The sequence below is a fragment of the Pseudophryne corroboree genome, chromosome 4 (assembly GCF_028390025.1).
Source record: "Pseudophryne corroboree isolate aPseCor3 chromosome 4, aPseCor3.hap2, whole genome shotgun sequence".
NCBI lineage: Eukaryota > Metazoa > Chordata > Amphibia > Anura > Myobatrachidae > Pseudophryne > Pseudophryne corroboree.
This window is the reverse complement of record NC_086447.1, coordinates 408961368-408980900: the sequence shown is the minus strand read 5'-3', so window position 1 is coordinate 408980900 and position 19533 is coordinate 408961368. Positions and strand designations below refer to the sequence as shown.

The following is a 19533-nucleotide window of genomic DNA, read 5'->3' as shown; positions in this document are numbered from 1 at the left end:
ATAAGGGGTGTATGGTGTGATAAACTACACTGAAGGACACGCCCCCTTTTGAGTGGCCACGCCCCCTTTTCCGGAGCGCACGCGCGCCTTCGGCGCGCACTTATTTACAAACTTCACATTTACATACCCTCACTTAAAAATTTCCACTTCAACCACAGGTTGTGTGTATTTTAATAGAAAATGATGTACGCTTGTATGTTGTTAGAATATTAATTATATTTGTAAGAGCATAGACTAATAAGTGGGAGGAGTCAGGAATAGTAAGGGGAGGAGTCACAAAGGTGGGCCTGTGTGCTTCAAAAATGCCAGGGCCTATTTTTAGTCCCAGTCCGGCCCTGCATCTGCCCCATAGAGTGGGAATAGATCTTCTGGCGAGCACAGCATGATGAGTGCAGCGAACCCGCAAGGGGACTCTTAGTGCTCGCCCCACTGCTGGCATTCTGGCGGGTGGGATGCAGCTGTCGGAATACTGACAGCCGACATCCAGTCTATTGGCAATTCATATGTAATCCATTTGATCTATATCTGCTTACATAATACTACATTTAGGTGACAACATGCATGCTAATGATGTGACGTGGGGTTGGTGTTTAGAGTTAGATTAGCAGGATACCCTAGGTTTATTAATTAAATAAATAGAAAACATTGCCATAATAACCCAAAACATTGATTATAGCAAAAGTGGGTTTGAAGTGAAATTGAGAAATCAAAAGGTATATTGTGATAACCTTTTATTATTTATAATAGAAAATTACCTTTTAAGTAAAATATAGCAGCAATAGGGCTTTTATGATGAGATAAATAATGCAACTTCTTGTAGTACAGTCATCTCAATGTTTTACCAGAATTTGAGGTACAAAATAAAGTACAAAGTTCAGGCCAATTCCAAATCCTAAAAATTAACACTTCTTGTTTCTTATATTGACACAATGATTTCCGCTCTTTGCTTAGATGAGCCCTTACTCTACAGATTGATATCAATACTGACATTGATAACATTGTATAGGTGATGAAAAGATTTCTGTAAAGCACATTGAACAGAAAAAGCATAATAGCAAAATATTTACATTTAAATGAAAATTATTCTTTTTTTCTAATGAAATAATCTAAAGGAGAATTTCTTATGTACTCATATTAAAAACATTGGCATTTCTCTTCAGCTGTTAATTTATAGCTGTATTCAGGCTTGGACTGGCCCACAGGGGTACAGTGGAAACCACCGGTGGGCCCCACTGCCTGGGGGCCCATCTCCTGCTCTAAAGATCAGGTTCCAGACTGTGCACTTGAATTATACATCATACATATGTTACCTTATACTGGACTATGGTGTATTTTCTACAATGCATTGCTGTTATTAATCTGTTATTAATCTGGTACATTATCATGGATGCAGCAGATTAATTTACTGTATATATTTATGAAGGGGCAGAGACGTTGCATTCTCTAACGGTTAGTCACACCAATGAGGTGGCAGGCCACACCCCCTCTGTGGACTGGCCACACCCCTAAACATGGGCCCCTAACATTGCATTCCCCCGGTGGGCCCTACATGCCCCAGTCCGACACTGGCTGTATTATTTAAAAATAGCATTTAGGTGGTGTGACTGCAGTTGTAACCTGTAATGCAGGCCTTATATTTGTGTCTTAACTTTCTACACCTTTTGTAGGTGATTATAACCTCATTTAATGAGGGAAGATACAGTAATGCACAGACATTGTGGCATTTTTGCTCAGTTTCTCTTAATATTATTTTGTTTGATGTCATGCTGTGTTTTTTCCCACATTTATGATTACTAAAAATGTACCACACCATAGATAGACGCCTATAAGATTTATTTTGGAAAATGCAATTACTGTACAATCTCATGTCAGAAATGTTGGAAAATATGGATTCGATTTATGCAGCAAATGTTTAATAATTCAAGGGAATGCGATACTGAGAATAAGTAAAACTTGGGTAAAGAGAGTAGCCTAGTGCAGCAGAGATTCATTTGTTTGTAGCCGAGACACAATTTCCTTACAGTCAATAGTATACATAAGCTGCATTTGCATAGAAGGCATACTGCCTTTGTTTTTGAAATTCTGACCTTGAGGGAATAAAAATGTATTCAGGTATGGTTATGTATTTTGTCACACTGCTTGCCCACATTCCGTGAGAAAATAACATCTTCACAACAATGCAGGAAACACCAAATATAAATAAATAAATGTAAACTAATGCAAAAGAGATAATGTGACATTTACTTAGCCAACAATTTGACATGTTTGCCCCACAGTTGGATAGTTCCAGCACAGAATACTAAAATAATGCATAAAGTTTAGTAAAGAGGCATAATAGTCATTGTCATCTGGATAAATGTACTGTCCTGCTACTAGACTAGCACTGACCCCAACACTTGTGCACTCAAATGCTCAGATCCCACTTGGACACTGTCCTGAAGATGTAGGATGGGTTTCAGCTATCTGCAATGGATTGGGGTGGTAACACTTTACTTTTTAGTACAGATTCAGTGGAATATAAAACCTAATAAATATAAATGAATATATAAGGGTATAAGTGCCGGGTATGCAATATCAAGATGTTTGTTAGCAATTTTGAGAATGTCGAGTTAAAAAAATATTAACCATATTGTAAGTGATTCAATAATATATATCATTCCAATCAAAATTGTTTTTTTTTGTCCACAAAAATGAGTTTATTTCACAATATATTAACAGAAGTAGAGGCATGTAATATAAAGCATGTGAGGAATATCCTGCACATATATTAAACAGTTTTTACTTTAATAACGGTTTGAGGTATATTGTAATGCAGGCTGGTTCCCTAGCCCTAGTAAATCATACTGACAATGGTGATGGTAATTATCATAAATACATAATATAAAGACACAACAAGTAAAAAAATCAATTTCAGAACTACAATTCAAATTTCCCTTTCTGCTGAAATGATACAAACTATAGTTGTAAAGCTTAGTCATAACAGTATGCCTTGTTCCAGGCAATACAAAATTAAAAAGGGTCTTTCCTCTATATTGTTTAATACTTTTATATATTATCATGCATGTTTTTGTTGTGATTTACTGAAGATAACCCACAACAAAAAATAAAAGGTCTCTGGGGCTTCACAAAAGAATACAGAGAAGACAACGGTATAGTATTGTGTCGATACAACTCCTATAGTAGGTACAGACTTCTGACAGAATTCAGCCATTTTTATAAGCATACATATGTCATAGTCCAAATAATTTTATTTATCATCGAACAGAATCAAATAATACAGTTCTTCTGCTAAATAGTGTGTAGTCACCTGTACATTGATCAAAGGAAACCATACACTGGCCACTGCTAACAGTGGAGGTGATGGCAAGTGCATACACAATGGTCATCAGGTCATATGAGCACAACGTGTCCTGTAACATCAACAGACACTTCCAAATGGTGCTTTCATGTTGGTTCTAGTGTCATTCAGGATCAGTGAGGGCTCACTCATCTTTAAAGACCTCAGAACATTGTGAGAGAGATGTAGTATTGTCAAGATATTCCCTGTGGTGGGGATAGAGAGACTGAGGAGCAGAGGGCTGGCAGATGAGCATGTATAATGATGGACTATTTGCTGAAGTAGTGAACTACAGAATATGTATATGGTGATGATGGCCTCTTTGCTGGATTAGAGAACCATATGTGTATGGTGATGATGGCCTATTTGCTGGATTAGAGAAACATACCGTATGGTGATAATGGCCTATTTGATGTTTTAGAAAATAATATGTTATGCTGATGATGCCTGATTTGTTGGATCAGAGAACCATATAGATATGGTGAGGATGACCTATTTGCTGGAGTAGAGAACCATACGGTTATGGTTAAAATGGCCTATTTAGTGGATAAAACAACAATACATTTTGGCAATAATGGCCTCTTTTCTGGATTAGGGAATAATACAGTTATGGTGATGAGGGACTATTTTCTGGATTAGAGAACAATACAGGTAGGTTGATGATGGCCTATTTGCTGGATTAGAGAACCATATGTTATGGTGATGATGGACTATTTGATGTTTTAGAAAATATGTTATGCTGATGATGGCTGATTTGCTGGATTAGAGAACCATATAGGTATGGTGATGATGGCCTATTGTCTGGATTAGAAAACAATATGGTTATGGTGATGATGGGCTATTTGCTTGATTAGAGACCAATACAAGTAGGGTGAAGATGGTCTATTATCTGGATTAGAGAAACATATGGTTAGGGTGATGGCCTAGTTGCTGGATTAGACAACAATATGTTATGGCAATGAGGACCTATTTGCTGGAGTAGAGAACTATGATGGTCTGTTGCTGGATTAGAGAACCATATGGGTATGGTGATGATTGCCTATTTGCTGGATTAGAGAACCATATTTGCTGGATTAGAGAATAATACAGTTATGGTGATTTTCTGTATTAGCAAACAATACGGGTATGGTAATGATGAATGGTTTGCTGGATTAGAGAACAATATGGGGATGGTGATGATGTTTTATTAGCTGTATAAGAGAACCATATTGGTTTAGTTATGATGGCCTGTTGCTGGATTAGAGAACCATATGGGTATGGTGATGATGTCCTATTTCCTGGATTAGAGAACCATATGATTATGGTGATGAAGGCCTATTTGCTGGATTAGAGAAGAATACTGTTATAGTGATGATGGCCTATTTGCTGGATTAAAGAACAATCCGGTTATAATGATGATGGCCTATTTGCTGTAATAGAGAACCATATGTCATGGTGATGATGGCCTATTTGCTGGATTAGAGAATAATACAGTTATGGTGATGATGGCCTATTTTCTGTATTAGCAAACAATACAGGTATGGTAATGATTAACGGTTTGCTGGATTAGAGAACAATATGGGGATGGTGATGATGTTTTATTAGCTGTGTTAGAGAACCATATTGGTTTAGTTATGATGGCCTGTTGCTGGATCAGAGAACCATATGGGTATGGTGATGATGGCCTATTTGCTGGATTAGAGAACCATATGGTTATGGTGATGAAGGCCTATTTGCTGGATTAGAGAACCATATGGTTATGGTGATGAAGGCCTATTTGCTGGATTAGAGAACAATACGGTTATAGTGATGATGGCCTATTTGCTAGATTAAAGAACAATACGGTTATAATGATGATGGCCTATTTGCTGTATTAGAGAACCATATGTCATGGTGATGATTGCCTATTTGCTGGATTAGAGAACAATATGTTAAAGCAATGAGGGCTGGAATATTTGCTGGATTAGAGATTAATACAGTATGTCATGGTAATGATGGTCGATTTGATGTTTTAGAGAACAATATGTTATGGCAATTATGGCATATTTGCTGGATTAGAGAACTTTATGGGTATAGTGATGATGGCCTGTTCGCTGGATAGAGAATCATATGGTTATGGTGATGATGGACTATTTGCTGGATTAGTGAACAATACGGTTATAGTGATGATGGCCTATTTGCTGGATTAGAGAACAATATGGGTATGGTGATCGTGGCCTATTTGCTATATTAGAGAACAATATGTCATGGTGATGATGGCCTATTTGCTGTATTCGAGACCAATACAGGTAGGGTGATGATGGTCTATTAGCTGGATTAGTGAAACATATGGTTAGGGCGATGATGGCCTATTTGCTGGAATAGACAACAATATGTTACGGCAATGAGGGCCTATTTGCTGGAGTAGAGAATAATACAGTTATGGTGATGATGGCCTATTTTCTGGATTAGCAAACAATACGGGTATGGTAATGATGAACGGTGTGCTGGATTAGAGAACCATATGGGTATGGTGATGATGGCCTATTTGCTGGATTAGAGAACCATATGGTTATGGTGATGATGGCCTATTTTCTGGATTAGAGAACAATACGGTTATAGTGATGATGGCCTATTTGCTAGTTTAAAGAACAATACGGTTATAGTGATGATGGCCTATTTGCTGTATTAGGCCATCATCACCATGACATATGGTTCTCTATGTGCTGGATTAGAGAACAATATGTAATGGTGATGAGTGCCTATTTGCTGGATTAGAGAACAATATGTTAAGGCAATGAGGGCTGGAATATTTGCTGGATTAAAGATTAATAGAGTATGTCCTGGTGATGGTCGATTTGATGTTTTAGAGAACAATATGTTATGGCAATTATGGCATATTTGCTGGATTAGAGAACTATATGGGTATAGTGATGATGGCCTGTTTGCTGGATAGAGAATCATACGGGTATGGTGATCATGGCCTATTTGCTGGATTAGAGAACAATATGTCATGGTGATGATGGTTGATATGATGTCTTAGAGAACAATATGAAATGGCAATGATGACGTATTTGCTGTATTAAAGAACCATATGGGTATAGTGATGATGGCCTATTTACTGGATTAGAGAACAATATGGCTATGGTGATGATGGCCTATTTACTGGATTAGAGAACAATACGGGTATGGTGATGATGGCCTAGTTGCTGGATTAGAGAACAATATGTCATGGTGATGATGGTCGATTTGATGTTTTAGAGAACAATATGTTGTGGCAATTATGAAAACTCATTTTATTAAAACTTTGGGATTATTATTCTTTATTTATTTTAATTTTCTCATTTAAAAAAATAAATAAATTAAAACCAGCCAATGCATCATACTGGAATGCTGGTTTCCTGGCTTTATTTCTCTGCATCTCACAGCTACAGTATACTGCTGTGTTGGCTCTAAGAAGCCTGGCTGGGGGAGAACATAGCTTGCTGGATGAAATGCTATGTCCTGAGTTTACAAGTTACAAATTAGTAAAGCAAGAAAGGTACCACTAGAATACCTGATGACATGTTTCTCTTAAATTAAACTCATCATGATGTGAGAAGATACTTGTACTGTCAACAAAGGAGAGGAGGCTGATTGAGTCATTGGGAACCAGGGGACCTACTGCTGCATCTGTAGAGCTGGTAAGTGACACAGGCAGTGGATGACTAAGACACACACACACACACTCTCACTCTCTTTTAAGAGGCTCTACCTGGTGCAATGTGTATAAGGTTCTCTACCTGGTGCAATGTGTATAAAGTGCTATATCTGACGCAATGTGTATAAGGGGCTCTACTTTGTGCAATGTGTATAAGAGGCTCTACCTGGTGGAATGTGTATAAGGGGCTCTGCTCCACTGTGGTTTAATGTGTGTAAGAGTCTCTAACATGACATAATGTGTATAAGGGGTACTACTGTGTGGTGTAATGTGACTGATATACACTACTGTCAGGTGTATGTGAATTGGTACTATTCTGTGGCCACGACCCTTCCCCATAAAGCCATGCCCTATATTTTTGCTGCGCTCCTTAGGCACGCACTCTCCCTGTCTTTAATGGGGATGGGGAGGAATGGCACCAAAGGAAACATTCGCCCTGGGTGCCACATGGTCTAGAACCACCCGTGATTGTAATGTTAAAGCACAAAATTAATTTGTCTTGTATGTAAATGGATTTTGTAAAATAATGTGTAAAGTAATAGTTTTCTATGGCAAATATATTTCAGCATAATATAAAATGTAAGAATATAGAAATGTTTATTTGCATTATTTTTTTGGAAAAAATCATGCATTTACACCCTGACATTCATATGCAGATCACACAAATTTCAATATACACACGTGTGGTAATATAAAATATAAGTGATTAAGTTAAAACATAACTGAGCTTTACAGCACATGCATAAGATCGTGACTTGTTTATATTTTATATATAATAAAAAATTTGTAAAAAGTATTAATTATTAGACTAAAAGGTATTTTTTTTTACATATATCATACACAATTTCTGTTATTTTAAAAGTGAGGTCAATTTTAGTCTGCAAAACATTACTAATACACAGAATTTGCAGATTAATATATTGAGGTAACTGCTATGTAATATTTTTCACACAATGGCTCAGGTTTCAAAATATATGAGAACTGTACCAATATATTTTATATTTAATTATATGGCCATGATTAACAATAGTAGTGAAATACCTAAGAAAGCACAGGACAGTAGGCAAATGATTTTACATATTATTTCTTTGCTCCAAACTTACATTTTGTGTCTGTTTGCTATATGCTTTGCTCCAATGAGCTGTTACTCATATTGGTGGACATATACTGTAGGTGCTGTATGGTCAGATGTAAGCACATAAACTGCACAATCACCAACAGGATGTATGTATGTACTGTATGTAGTCAATGGGAACAAGTTTAACGCACTATAACAAATGTTGGCTTCCCTGGAATGTTTGGAGCTGTTTAAGTACAAATTATATTTTACTTGGAACTGAAATTCCTTACAGTAACATACAAATGCTTTGATCAACATATGGGGTATATTCAATTAGAGTCGGAAACGGGATGCAGTCAATTTACCTCCAATCAAAATACAGACGGTCGAAATCCAGACAGCAATTGCCCAACGGTCAAAATCCCGACATGGACAAAATACAGACATTTAAAATACAGACAAGGTCAAAATACCAACATGTAAAATGCCGACAGGTCAAAATGCCGACATGATTTTTTCATTGAAACCAAATTGTTCGTACTTTACCATCCTAGTGGACCCGCAGGGGGAATATAATAGTGTGCCGAGCTCAGCGATGCACCGTGCCCAAAGCATGGTGAGCGCACGCGGTACACTTATACGGTGTCCATGTGACCTATGTCGACATACACACAAAAACAATGACAAAGCATGTCGGTATTTTGTCCTGTCGGCATTTTACATGTCGGTATTTTGACCTTGTCAGTATTTTGTCCATGTTGGGATTTTGACTGTCGGTTAATTGCTGTCGGGATTTCGACCGTCGGGATTTTGATTAGAGGTATTTCATACCGATCCCTCGGAAACTGCCGTCTTGTCGGAAAGACAGCAGTTTCCATCTGGAATAGGTCGGATGGGGTTCCAACCTATTCAATCCGGGCCTAGTTTTTCTGACGAGTCGGGAAATCTGACTCGTCAGTATGCTGTCAGAATACACGCAGCTTGGCTGCTTCAGCTGCCGAGCCGCGTGTATTGTCGGAAGCGGGGCCAAATCCGACAGGTTTTAGCCAAGTTTACGACAATGTCAACCTGCCAGGTTTGGCCCGGCATTGAATAGAGAGCTGTCGGGTCCTTTCCGTCGGAAAGGACCCGACAGCAATTGAATATACCCCATAATGATGGTCATACCCAAACTCTATTAGCTAGTTTTTGTGATCATTCTATGTAATAGTTGGAACAGGCTTTTGAAGAACATATACAGTACATTTTTGCTTTAATTTTCTTTAACTTAAATATAATATATATACAGTATACTTTGTAGGATCCACTTTAAACCCGCTTTAATACTGAAGACTTTTGCCTCACTCACTGTAGAGAACTGGTCTGGTCAGTGGACATAGAAACATAGAAACATAGAATTTGTCGGCAGATAAGAACCACTTGGCCCATCTAGTCTGCCCCTTATTTTTTTTTTTTTTTATATTATTTTTTATCACTAACCTTATTTGATCCTTATTTCTTTGTAAGGATATCCTTATGTCTATCCCATGCATGTTTAAATTGCTCTACTGTCTTAGCCTCTACCACCTCTGATGGGAGGCTATTCCACTTGTCCACTACCCTTTCTGTGAAATAATTTTTCCGCAAATTTTCCCTGAACCTCCCCCCCTCCAGTCTCAGTGCATGTCCTCGTGTCCTATTGCTTCTCTTCATTTGGAGAATGTTTCCCTCCTGGACTTTGTTAAAACCCTTCATATATTTGAAAGTTTCTATCATGTCCCCCCTTTCCCTTCTCTGCTCCAAACTATACATATTGAGATTTCTTAGTCTTTCTGGGTATGTTTTGTGATGTAGGCCATGCACCATTTTAGTTGCCCTCCTTTGTACAGTTTCTAATGTATTAATATCCTTTTGAAGATATGGCCTCCAGAACTGAATACAGTATTCTAGATGAGGCCGTACTAATGACCTATACAGTGGCATTATTACTTCTTTCTTTCTGCTGCTGATTCCTCTCCCAATGCAGCCAAGCATCTGACTAGCCTTCCTCATTGCCTTGTTACATTGCTTACCTGCTTTTAAGTAATCTGAAATAGTGACTCCTAGATCCCTTTCCTCCTCAGTAGTTTCCAGTATAGTGCCATTAATACTGTATTTAGCTTTAGGATTTTTGAGACCCAAGTGCATGATTTTGCATTTTTTGGCATTAAACTGTAATTGCCAGACTCTTGACCATTCCTCTAGTCTACCTAGATCCTCAATCATTTGTTTTACCCCACCTGGTGTGTCTACCCTGTTGCATACCTTTGTGTCATCTGCAAAAAGGCATACTTTCCCTATAATGCCATTTGCAATGTCACCAATAAAGATGGACATTAAGTTTTGCAACACTACTGCATTATAAACCTTATATCCGCCTCTTGCTGTGAATTATATATTATCTGCTGCAAAGGGAATTGCATTATGGGTTTTTACCTCTACTGACCAGAGTTCACCATTACCATTATTGTAAGAAAATCATCAATTAAGTGAGGATCTCTGGACCACACATGGTTAAATATACTGAAAACAAACTAAATAAACAATTACATTATTTCCAAAAATGTTATATTGAAACATTTTATAACACAACTAATGCACACAGATTCCTATGTCTATATTATTATATTAAATTCTACTATCCCCAAACTACTTCAATCTTCACATTCTTTCCAGTTTTCAATCAGTGGATTTCTCAAATAGATATTATTTGTCTTTTTCGTCCCACAGTTAGACTCCATACATCTTCACAGTGAACTGTTTCCATGTCTTCTTTCCAGTCTGACTTATTCTGATCCCAGAGAAGACCAAACTACCGGAAAAATAATAGATAGGAACCGCCTTTCAAGAAACTACTAAAAGACTGGCATTTTTATATCTCATTAAACACAGTACAGCAGCATTCCGGTGAAATGTAAAAAGAAAATGTAAAATAGCCATCCTGGTTATAAACATGTCTACACGATCCAAAACATTCTTTCATATTAGGTGAAAGCTCTGTCTTAAACACTTAACAGTGCTAACATTATATAAACAGGCTTAAAACAGTTAAAAATCGTGCATAGACCATACAACTGACAATTAGAGCTGTGATATATATTCTGAACTACAGTGTTAAGAAAATTCCAAAACCCCATATATCAGAATGATGGACTACACCTTTACTACAATTCTTGGGCACAATATAATCCTTTAAACAGACCATTGGTTTTTATCATTTATTTCAATGTCCTAGATATTCACAGTCATTTTAGAAATGTTTTTAGTACGTAGAGCTATACTGTGTTAATGCTAATTAAGTATTAGTGTTTTCTTACTATGCTATTAAAAAAGCAGAAAAAAATTGACATTCTCTAAGGCAAATGTAAAAAAATCACTCTGGAGATGTGAATGCACAAATGAAGCCTATTTAAGAACAGTGTTTGAGATTAAGATGTTATTATAGATTTCCAATGTATAGAGGTATATGGCTACAGCTAGTGTTGGGGCTCTCGACTCTTCTTATGAAGTGGAGATTAGATGGATACTAGGTAAATGCAATTATTTTTCTTTTAAGCCACTTTTATGCTGTGTTTGTAATGCTTAATGGTACATACTGTACATGTTATTGTATCAGTTTGTTATCTATAATTATAAAGCATCCTTTAATGGTACACTCAGAATGATTACTTATTTAAAACATTTACATGACCACATCCCCAGCCAAAAAAAACAATGTTGTATATTGGAATGGAGTAAGAACTTAATAGTCTTGTCTACAGTAAATGAATGTTCTGCCAGCTACAGTGCAGTATGTTTACTCAGAAATCATTCTACAGAAGGTTCACTGCTTTATACCTATGCAAATATGGTCCAAATGTCAAACTCAACAAATATACTGCAATTACAAGTAATCTACAATACAGAAGCCATTCTGATCATTATAGCATAGCTTCCATTTGTTATAATTTTAGATTAGCTGGTGGCCTGTTGGGAATTCTGCGGATGTTGTACAAATCTGATTACATACAGTATGGGTGGTCAGGGACATGGTTTAAAAGAAAAAAGGTAGGTGTAATTTATTTTATTTCAATTTATTTTTAATATTGGGTGGGATGAAGTAACATCATGAATATCTGTGTATAGAATACTCTACCACCTATAATGAAGTGCATCACATTGGCAGCTTATAACCAGCAAAAGTCAAGACTGTAGAATTGATGTATGTTAGCACACATTGCCTTTTACTCAAGTGCAAATACCTGTTACGTGCTGTAGTGTAAAATAGGATTTTTATTCAAAAAACATTGCGATCCAGTTCAGAAATGACTGATAACTGTTGTATAATTCCTCACCTTGGGGGCCAGGTGGCCCGGGATCTCCAGGTGGGCCGGGAAGGCCATCATTTCCAGGTGGGCCTGGTTTACCTTGGGCAGCTAATAATGCCGCTGGAGTTTTTAGTTGGGAGAGGAAATCACTCATTCTTTCTGTAGAAATAAAGACAGAAAGGTGAGTTGTGCCATCAGACTATCATTACAGAATATAAACCCCACATAACACTTTAATGAGTTTTCCGTGTTATTATTTACATGACACTCTAGAGTCTTTTAAAGTTCAATTTATCCATCAGTGAGGCACACAATGCACACAGAGATTTCTAAGTCAGTTCAAGCTAATGATTAAGAGATGTACAGTCTATTCACATAAATTATATAAAGTCAGGAGCTGTGAGGGGAAACAGCTACCACAGGGAGAACAGAAGATTTCATTATCACTGAGTCAGATGACACTTTTACTTGTTTTTTTTTCTCTCCTGATAATGGATGTAGTTAAAATTGTAAAATAGCAAAAATGATGTATTATCCTGACCCTGCATTCACATATGATTTTCTATTGTTACTTTCAGTAAATGAGATTACTTCAGTCTTCCTTTATTAAATAAACATGCATTAATACATTGCAGAATTATCTTTGCTATTAATTTTAAAGCACACTTTGAACATATTTGTGGGAATAGCAATATAAGGGGCAGGGGCGTTTTAACAGAGGAGGGGGCACGTGTGCAGACTCTGAGTCAGCCCCCTCCTCTCCATGGCACAGTTGGCTCCTGCATTGTGCTGGCATATACTGCACATGCCCAGGTCTCTGGAAACATGGCGACCGCCATATTCCAGAGACTAAGTCCACAAATGCATGCATGGTGGCCATTTTGGCTGTGATTTTTGCTGCCGCTGCAGAGCCCGATGCCAGACTTCGAAAAGGTAAGTATTAAAATATGGGTTCAGTGTGTGCGGTGGGGGCCTCCCCTGGACCCAGGGTCCCATGTGCACAGCATACATTGCACCCATTATAGAAACATCAATGATAAGGGGTGTATATGGCATGTATACTTAATAAAGCATGTTTAGCTTAATGAAGATCACAAAAATGTCCAAGCAGCAATGCAAGTGGAGCTTTATCCTTGCAATTATACTTTAATAATTCAAAAGACTTTAATCCAAATATTTTCTTTAGTTAAATAGTTTCAGAACAGAGAAATCCCAGGAGCATGATGGTACTCCTACAGTTGCCAGTGGTCTTTAGGGATGAATACAATGTATCAATAAAGCAGATTGCACAGCAGCCAATGAGCAGCATATTCATTAACACTTCTCCATGGTGTAAAGCACTGAAGAAGTGACTGTTACAGTGAAGGTACAGGTGTTCTTTGGAACTGCAACTAACATGGAAATGCTTATGATGGTCCAGGCGGAACTACAACCACACCACACTGCATATGCCCAATCTTGTTCTATCTTGGAAGAAAAGTGTTGGGCCTGGCTAGTACTTGGTTACATGACCACCTGGGAATACCAGGTATTGCAGGCTCATGACTATATCATTCCAACACAATAGGTCATTCTGCACAGTTTCTGGCATATTTTTTGCATTTATGCAACCTATATCAGATTTATTAGCCAGGTGTACTCACATATACCGCACAAAATCCCTAGTGTATGTGAGTACACCTGGCCAATAAAGCTGATTTTGATTCTATATATCATGATTTCTTTAATACTCTGACGGCAAGAATATCTGTGTTCACAAAGCTAGGTAAACTATTTTAAATATATTGGGCTTTCTGTGTCTTTATATTCAGAGTATAATTAATAAAAGCTATGTTTTAACAAATAATCATGATATTCCTTTTTACTTCTTTCATTTATTTTGGTTACATATTGAATTATGTCAATAATCCATGGGAGCACCACTGACAACGTTACTGACGAACGTTACCCAACAAGCATGATGCAATAGGTATACAGGGATAAACTGAAAGACTGCTGTCTATATTGTTGGTCGTCTCAGAGACTAACAACAGTAATCTTTTCTATCTTCCCACTGTCCTGTATGGTATCCCAAACCAAACCCTTTATTTACATGGAAAACCATTAGGACAGATTTTCTGACCTCACAAAACAATAGAGTTTTGATGGACATCTGTAATACTTGTATGAGTTACTAAAAAAAAAGTAGATGAATAATGCATCACATGTTAACATACTGTATGGAAGAATTACCCAAACTCCAAAAAACTTTCTGCTATGGCTTCCTGGTTGTCCCAGCATTCTCTTAAACATAACATGTCTAAGACTGAGCTGATCATCTTCCCACCCTCCCACATCACCTCACTTACCACAATTTCCTTATCTATTAATAGTACAACCATCTCCACTAGCCGGCAAGTGCACTGACTTGTGGTTACCCTTGATTCTTCCCTCTCTCTCTAACCACACATTCAGTACTTTTCACAGTCCTGCCATTTCCATCTCAAAAATATTTCTAGGATCAGACCCTTTCTCACCCTGGATGCTACTAAAACCCTCATCCACTCACTGGTCATCTCCAGATTGGACTACTGTAACCTCCTCCTATCTGGCTCCCCGACTAACGCATCTCTCCTCTCCAATCTGTCTTCCATGCTGCTGCCCAGCTCACCTTCCACTCCAAAAGTACTTTGTCTGTCTCCCCTTACCCTTCAGAATCAATTCAAGCTTCTCACACTCACTTACAAACTCCTTACATCTGATCTTATCTCCACTTACACTCCCACCCTCCTGCAAACCTATTACTTTCTTCTATTCCCTCCTCCATGATTTTGCCCTTGTTGCTCAATACCTCTGGAATTCTCTCCCTCTCTCTATCAGACTCTCCACAGATATACAAAACTTCAAACAGGCTCTGAAGATGAACTTCTTCATCAAACTCAGGGCATGATTCAGACCTGATCGCAGCAGCAAAATCATTCTCTAATGGTCAAACCTTGTTTCACTGAAGGTGGGGCATATATAACATGTGCAGAGAGAGTTAGATTTGGGTGAGGTGTGTCAAAACTGAAATCTAAATTGCAGTGTAAAAATTTAGCAGCCAGTGTTTACCCTGCACAGAAACAAAATAACCCACCAAAATCTAACTCTCTCTGCACATGTTATATCTACCCCAACAGTGCACATGGTTTTGCCCATTAGAGAAAGAATTTGCTGCTACAATCAGATCTGAATTAGGCCCTCAGCCATCTTTCATCCTCACATTCTGAGCGGGATGTAATGAAGTCCGAGTTCAGCGGCCGTGCGGGATGCCGACCGAACTCTGACTTTTTTTAAAGGGTCAATCATGTACAAGGCATGTCTTACCCTTGTACCTGATTGCGCCTTTTAAAAAATTTCCTAGTTCGGCTTAACTTGATTACATCCGGGCCTCTGTTCCATGCTCCCTGTCTACCCCATCTGTGTCACCCATGTCAGTCTGCCCCTGCCCTTTAGAATGTAAGCTCTTATGAGCAGGGCTCTCTTCCCTCATGTTCTTTGGCTTCCCTTACTTATACTATAATATACTCCATACTCCCTACAATGGCATCTAACCTTTGGTTTATCTCACCCTGAAGCTTATATGAGTACTACTGTATGACCACTGATGCACAAATGTTTATAAACCATATCCTCATCCTGCATTGCCTTGTAATAGAAATCACTGTTTTCTTGTGTGCTCGTTTGTTTATGTACTTTGTTTAGGCGCTGCAGATCCCTTGTGGTGCCATATAAATAAAGGATAATAATAATTACAGTCCAGGTTGTCTGTATATCCGTGCTTATGCACAGGTGACTTAATTAGCACCTCAGTCAATTTGATTTAACCATTTGGACTCAAGCATGGATATACTCTGACACATATTATCACAGATTCGTGTTATTAAACTAAAGTAAAAGACAGCAACATAGCTCTACTAGGGTAGGTACTGATGTGTCATTGTGAGACATATTAATGCATTCCATAGTTTCAAAGATATAAACACCATAGCTTACCGGCAATTGACTGCATTTGCAGTCACAGCTCATGTGCCGTGCCATGTTAATGAGATCTTACAATCTATATTCCTTACCATATATACATGCATACACATTCATTAATTTTGTTAGGAGACAATAAACCTACCAGTATATTTTTGGATTGTGCCAGGAAACTAGGGTATCCAGAGGAAACCCATGGAAGCACGGGGATAATATACAAACTCCACAAAATTAGGCCCCTGATGGGAATCAGACCCATGACCTCAGTGCTGGGGGCAGTAATGCTAACCATTACACCATCTGTATTGCCCAAACTATGACGTTTTCTTTCCTGGCTGAAGCTTAACAAAAAAAGGGATGATATGAAAAGCGGCTACTTGTGCCATTTAAGTAATAGCAGCTCATGTGACAGCCCATGTGACAGCCCACGTGACAGCCCATGTGACAGCAGACTGGTGCAGGTCACAAAGCAAATTGCTTTTGCCTAAGGCCGATTCAGTTTTCCTTTAAACTGGTTTAGCAGACATCATATGCAACAGATGCTAAGGTTAGAAGGAATTGGTTTAGTTTACAAACGTTTGCAAGACTGGTATATGTATTTTGTATTATTATTATTATTATTATTATTATTATTATGATGATGATGATGATGATTATTATTATTATTATTATTATTATTATATTATTTATTTTAATTGCTAAAGTTCACAATCCAGTTATTCCCAGTGGTCCCTCTGCTGGCCTGTGAGACACTCCTGCCCCCCAACACCATGCACCTCACCACCATCTGTGACCGCCACCCATGATGGCCAAACTCATCCACCCATCTACAGTTTTGTATTTAATATTTTTGCCTCTTTAAATATTGCAACCAATTTGCAAGGGCATAGCTACCATAGGTGCAGGGAGTGCAGCTGCTATGGGGCCCAGAGCTGAGAGGGGACCACCTTCCCTGTCACAGTTACACATGCTATATACATTTTTCAACATTGTGTGGTACATAGGGGCCCTTACAAACTTTTGCCTTGGGGCCTACAATATATCTAGTTGTGCTCCTGGACATGTTCATTGTAATATCTAGTTGTGCTCCTGGACATGTTCATTGTAATGTGCTAGAAAATGAACTGGAGAGCATTATAATGTTAAATAATATGAACTGTAATGTGGCACAATGGGAAGTGGGGACACTACAGATGCAGCCATGTTCATCCATACTGCGATACGTATGCATCGCGGTATGGATGGTGCGCCTAGTGTGCCTGTGAATAAGTGGCGATAATGCAGCTTGCCGTGATGCGTTTGTCTGTGCATACACATCGCGGCAAAGATTAACCTGGATACATATGTATGTCAAAATGTGAACTTGTGTTGCATAATGTGTACTGGCAGCCCTACAATGTGACATAATGTAAACTAAGGCATTACAGTGTATTATGGGGCATAACTATAACTTAGGTACTACGATGATTCGGAAAATGAACTAAGGTGCTATTATGGGACATAAAATTAATAAGTGCTGCGGAGAGTTGTCTACTAGAAGCACTGGGACAGGGGCAGGGAAGTTGCTATATAAATAGTAATACAGTAGTTACTGTATGTCAATGTCTAGTCAAGAAGATGGAGAAAATGTTACATGGGTATAGAGTATGTAACAGATTTACTATACTAAATGGAGGGTTCCATGGAAAGTGAAAGTACTGTAGGTGGTTATACTGCACAGAATGTTAGTAAGGAGAAAGTTGTCTATGAAAATTGAGGATAAACATAAAAATAAAGGAATCTTTGATCTGTATCTCCCCCTAAGGTATTGGAAGGAATGTTTAAGTGGACTGCCCTCTCCCCAGGATAAAAAGCACTATGAAAAATGCAGTGCATTGCTTACCTCCATAAGTTTTCAAGGTGGTAAAGATTACATATTCAGCAGCAGTAACTGCATAAATGATTAAAGCTTGGGGAGAAATTACGTCTCTAAGGATCATGTCCGTAAACTCAGTTATGATTTTAATAAGCAATTCCAAAAACACACATCTCTGCATGGAATTACAGTAGCTACAGTATATGGGTAGTGATAAAAATAGGACATCGTATTAAGTGCATGTTTAGTGACAAGTAGTCAAGCGGATCATTAGACTGGGATATTTGTTCAATGGATATAAGGCTGAGTAATATGTGTGAGAAACGTATAATTTGCACATATAATAAAACCTGTCCATTTTAACACAACATCACTGGTAGACTATCTATGCTATAAATGCAATTTAATACTTAATTTACTATATGTCTGCATATTTACAATGACATCTACTTTTACATTGTTCCCCCTAGATGGTCTAGATGGACATTTAGTGGTGGGAGGTGCCTGGGGCATAGTGTACAAAAGCATTCCTTTGCAGTATTGCCCCCATTTGGGAATGTCATGAGGTACAGCATCAGGCAGGGGAGGGGGAGGCATGATGTGATTCATTGTGAACAGGGGTGGATTGGGATAGAAAACCAACCCGGAAATTTGTGGAATCAGCCCTAATGGGGGTGGGGTCTGATGAGGGGGTGAGGTCTGTTGAGGGGGGCAGGATCCCTCATAGGGCCTGACTGTACGCAATTGTGGCCTTCCTTGCATCTTTTGCTGCAGTTGTGTCTGAGACCAGGGGTGGATTGGAAATTAAACATGGCCCTGTCAAATGTTGTAGAAGTGGCCCGACATGTCCAGCACAACATGCCATGTAGCCATGGCTGCATCACTGGATTGTGCTGCACTACAGAGATGAAATAACAGAATGAAAGGGGACAATGAGTGCGATGGGCTGCCTGTCATGTTGGGGTGGGGCCACATGTCAACAAACAAAACAGGGCCCCACAGACACGTCGGTCTACCGGTAATCCTCCTGGTGAGCCCTATGGACAATCCGCCCCTGATTGTGAATCACACCACCAAGCATTAAGACCACCCACATACCCATCTAGCAGGCTGGTCTACTCTCTCTGGGACAGCTTCCCGAAATAGATGAGTTTCCCAATAAACCTGAAATCAAGTATTTTATGGTGTTTATTATGTTCCCATTAAATCCTGTCTCCAACTGAATTCTTGTGTGACATGAATCTTATCCCCTGGGTTCTCAAAGACTCAGAACAGTCCGACAAAACTTTTTAGTAAACT

The 19533-nt window shown here is 38.4% G+C and overlaps 1 protein-coding gene across 7 annotated transcripts in view; it reads right to left on the bottom strand.

Annotated features, from left to right (window-relative positions):
- Positions 1-19533, bottom strand: part of COL19A1 (collagen type XIX alpha 1 chain) — a 1277374-nt gene that overhangs the window by 18733 nt on the left and 1239108 nt on the right. For 6 of the 7 annotated variants that reach the window (XM_063916758.1, XM_063916759.1, XM_063916762.1 and 3 more), the window contains one exon: positions 12408-12539. In XM_063916758.1, coding sequence (XP_063772828.1) covers positions 12408-12539 — 132 coding nt within the window. Of the gene's footprint in view, positions 1-10017; positions 10886-12407; positions 12540-19533 lie in introns of those variants that run through there. The other variant, XM_063916766.1, reaches the window with a different exon arrangement.